The 2,311-nt window shown below is 35.6% G+C and overlaps 1 protein-coding gene across 1 annotated transcript; it reads right to left on the bottom strand.

Annotated features, from left to right (window-relative positions):
* Positions 1-2,311, bottom strand: HELRODRAFT_101303 (hypothetical protein). The gene is made up of 5 exons (XM_009023552.1): positions 2,209-2,311; positions 1,773-1,912; positions 1,332-1,422; positions 420-647; positions 1-144 (listed from the first exon to the last, which is right to left on the bottom strand). The coding sequence occupies exons 2-5, from the start codon at positions 1,841-1,843 to the stop codon at positions 88-90; spliced, it is 447 nt and encodes a 148-aa protein (XP_009021800.1). The 5' UTR covers positions 1,844-1,912; positions 2,209-2,311; the 3' UTR covers positions 1-87.

The raw sequence follows: 2,311 nt of genomic DNA, 5'->3' as shown, positions 1-2,311 counted from the left end.
TCAGTAATATCATCGTGGTTATCATCAACATCTTCTTCTTCATCTTCATCTTCTTCTTCTTCATCATCTTCTTTTTCTTCTTCATCGTCACCCGGGATATTTCTCAGTAGCATCAGCTCGACATATTGGACATGTTCTATTTACCTACGTTGGTTGATTTTGTTGATGTTGTTGGAGAGAGAGAGAGAGAGAGAGAGAGAGAGAGAAAGAGAGAGAGAGAGAGAGAGAGAGAGAGAGAGAGAGAGGAGAAAGAGATACACTCTAAAAAGTTAGATAAATAAAAAAACATCAGTCGCAAAAATATCCATACTAAGAAAACAATGAAAAAAATTTATGTTACTCAAACAAACCAGTCAACCCACACAAAACACACACACGCACGCACACGCACACATACACACACACATACACACACAAACCTTCAACCACTTATTAATGCAGGCGGTATGAAACTCGTGAGCGCAGGGCAGCGACCTCAAATGGTGCCCCAGTTCGAACTCGCTCATGCAGACGACACACGACGTCTGATTGCGAGCTGATTGGTCGGAGCCGGGGTTATACTGGTAGGTCGGCAGAAGGTCAAGGTCGTACTGATTGAGGCCTCGAGATTTTCCTTCGCCAATCCGGTCGGCCAGGTTTAATAGGGCCTGGAGAGATGAAGTTTATGTTAGGAATTGAAAATAGGGGAAAAATTTAAACTTGAAAAAAGTTGTCTTTAACAACAACAAACAATAAATAAATAAAATAAAATATGAATGGTGTAATTATGAATGCTGTAATTATGAATGAATAAACGAAAAGCAGCTACAAACACATACAAACACGTACACACATACGCACACGTACATGCACACACACACATACACGTACATACACACGCACACGCACGCACGCTCACAAGTTAAGTTCACTTGAGAATCAGGGCATACAATGCATGCATACAATCAGATGTGAGTTGAGTGAGGTGAATGAACTGTTGCCAAAACAAAAATAGCAATAACAATAATATTATTATTATTAAATGAATAATAATAACAATGCTATCATCATCAACATTGCCATAATCATCACCACCATCATCATCATCATCCTAATTATCGTCATTACTACCCCATCATCATCATCAGCAGCAGCAAAAACTTCATCCTCCTCATCATCATCATCACCATCATCAACCTAACTATCGTCATTACAATTTCCATCATCATCATCATCATCACCACCATCGTCGTCTTCTTACTCATCATCATCATCATCATCATCACCACCATCGTCGTCTTCTTACTCATCATCATCATCATCCTAATCATCGTAATCGTCTTCTTACTTACTTCATAATTGTCGATATCAGTTGTCTCATCATAGTAATTTATGAGATTCATTCTGTAGTGGGCCGGTCTACTTGGTCTACCCAACATGGCACTGAGGAAAAAATTAATTAATTAATTACTAACTAACTATTTAATTAGGTTATCTTTTCACTCATTCATTTGCCCCTACAATCGATCGCTCCTTCAGTCAATTAGTCATTCATTAATTCTTATCTTTGTTTACTTTATCATTCATTCATTCATTCATTCATTCATTCATTCATTCACTCACTCACTCATTCATCAGTCAACAAATTTATTAGTTTAATTTTTATTTACTAACATAAACCCCCCCCCTCAAAAAAAAACAATCGAACAAAAAACAAAAAGAGAGTAAACAGAAGACCAAAAAAAAAACAAAAAAAAAACCATAAACAACAAACGAATCGGGGGAAAACCCACAGGAAGTGGAGTAAAAATCCGGGATACTGTGTGGGGGAGGGTGAGGGTATGGGCTGCCACCTGGGTCTCATAGCATTGGACGTCAGAGTGCTGCTAGTAGAGCTATTATTTGCGACTCGCCTGAAGCGAGAAGTCGGATTCTAGGCGGGGAGGGAAAAAAAAGTTTAAATTAAATTAATTAAATTGAATAAAAATTTAAAGTAAATAATTTAAATGGCAATATTGTACTACAAATTGTTATTACTGCTTACTTGGAGATAATTAATTATAATAAAAAAATAAAGATAATAACGATAATAATTGATAATAATAATTAATAAATTTAAAGATAGTTAATGATAATAAAAAATGAAGATAATAACAATATTAATTAATAATAATAATTAATAATAATAATTATTATTATTACTATTATTATTATAATTGTATCACCAACAAAAATATCATGTTCAGTGTGGAGGATGTGATGTTCTGGTAGATAGACAGGAGCATGAGGTAGTTGTTGTAGCAGTGGATGTAACGATTGTTGCTGCTGTTGT

This window comes from Helobdella robusta, assembly GCF_000326865.2.
Source record: "Helobdella robusta unplaced genomic scaffold HELROscaffold_37, whole genome shotgun sequence".
In the NCBI taxonomy this organism is placed as follows: Eukaryota; Metazoa; Annelida; class Clitellata; order Rhynchobdellida; family Glossiphoniidae; genus Helobdella; species Helobdella robusta.
This window is presented reverse-complemented; position numbering and strand designations above follow the sequence as displayed.

Excerpts from the sequence above, each read along its gene's own strand:
- HELRODRAFT_101303 (XM_009023552.1), bottom strand. The coding sequence starts at position 1,843 with ATGAGACCCAGGTGGCAGCCCATACCCTCACCCTCCCCCACACAGTAT. Across the intron at positions 648-1,331 it reads CTGATATCGACAATTATGAA|GCCCTATTAAACCTGGCCGA; the intron begins GTAAGTAAGAAG and ends TCATCTCTCCAG. Across the intron at positions 145-419 it reads GCATTAATAAGTGGTTGAAG|GTAAATAGAACATGTCCAAT; the intron begins GTTTGTGTGTGT and ends CAACCAACGTAG.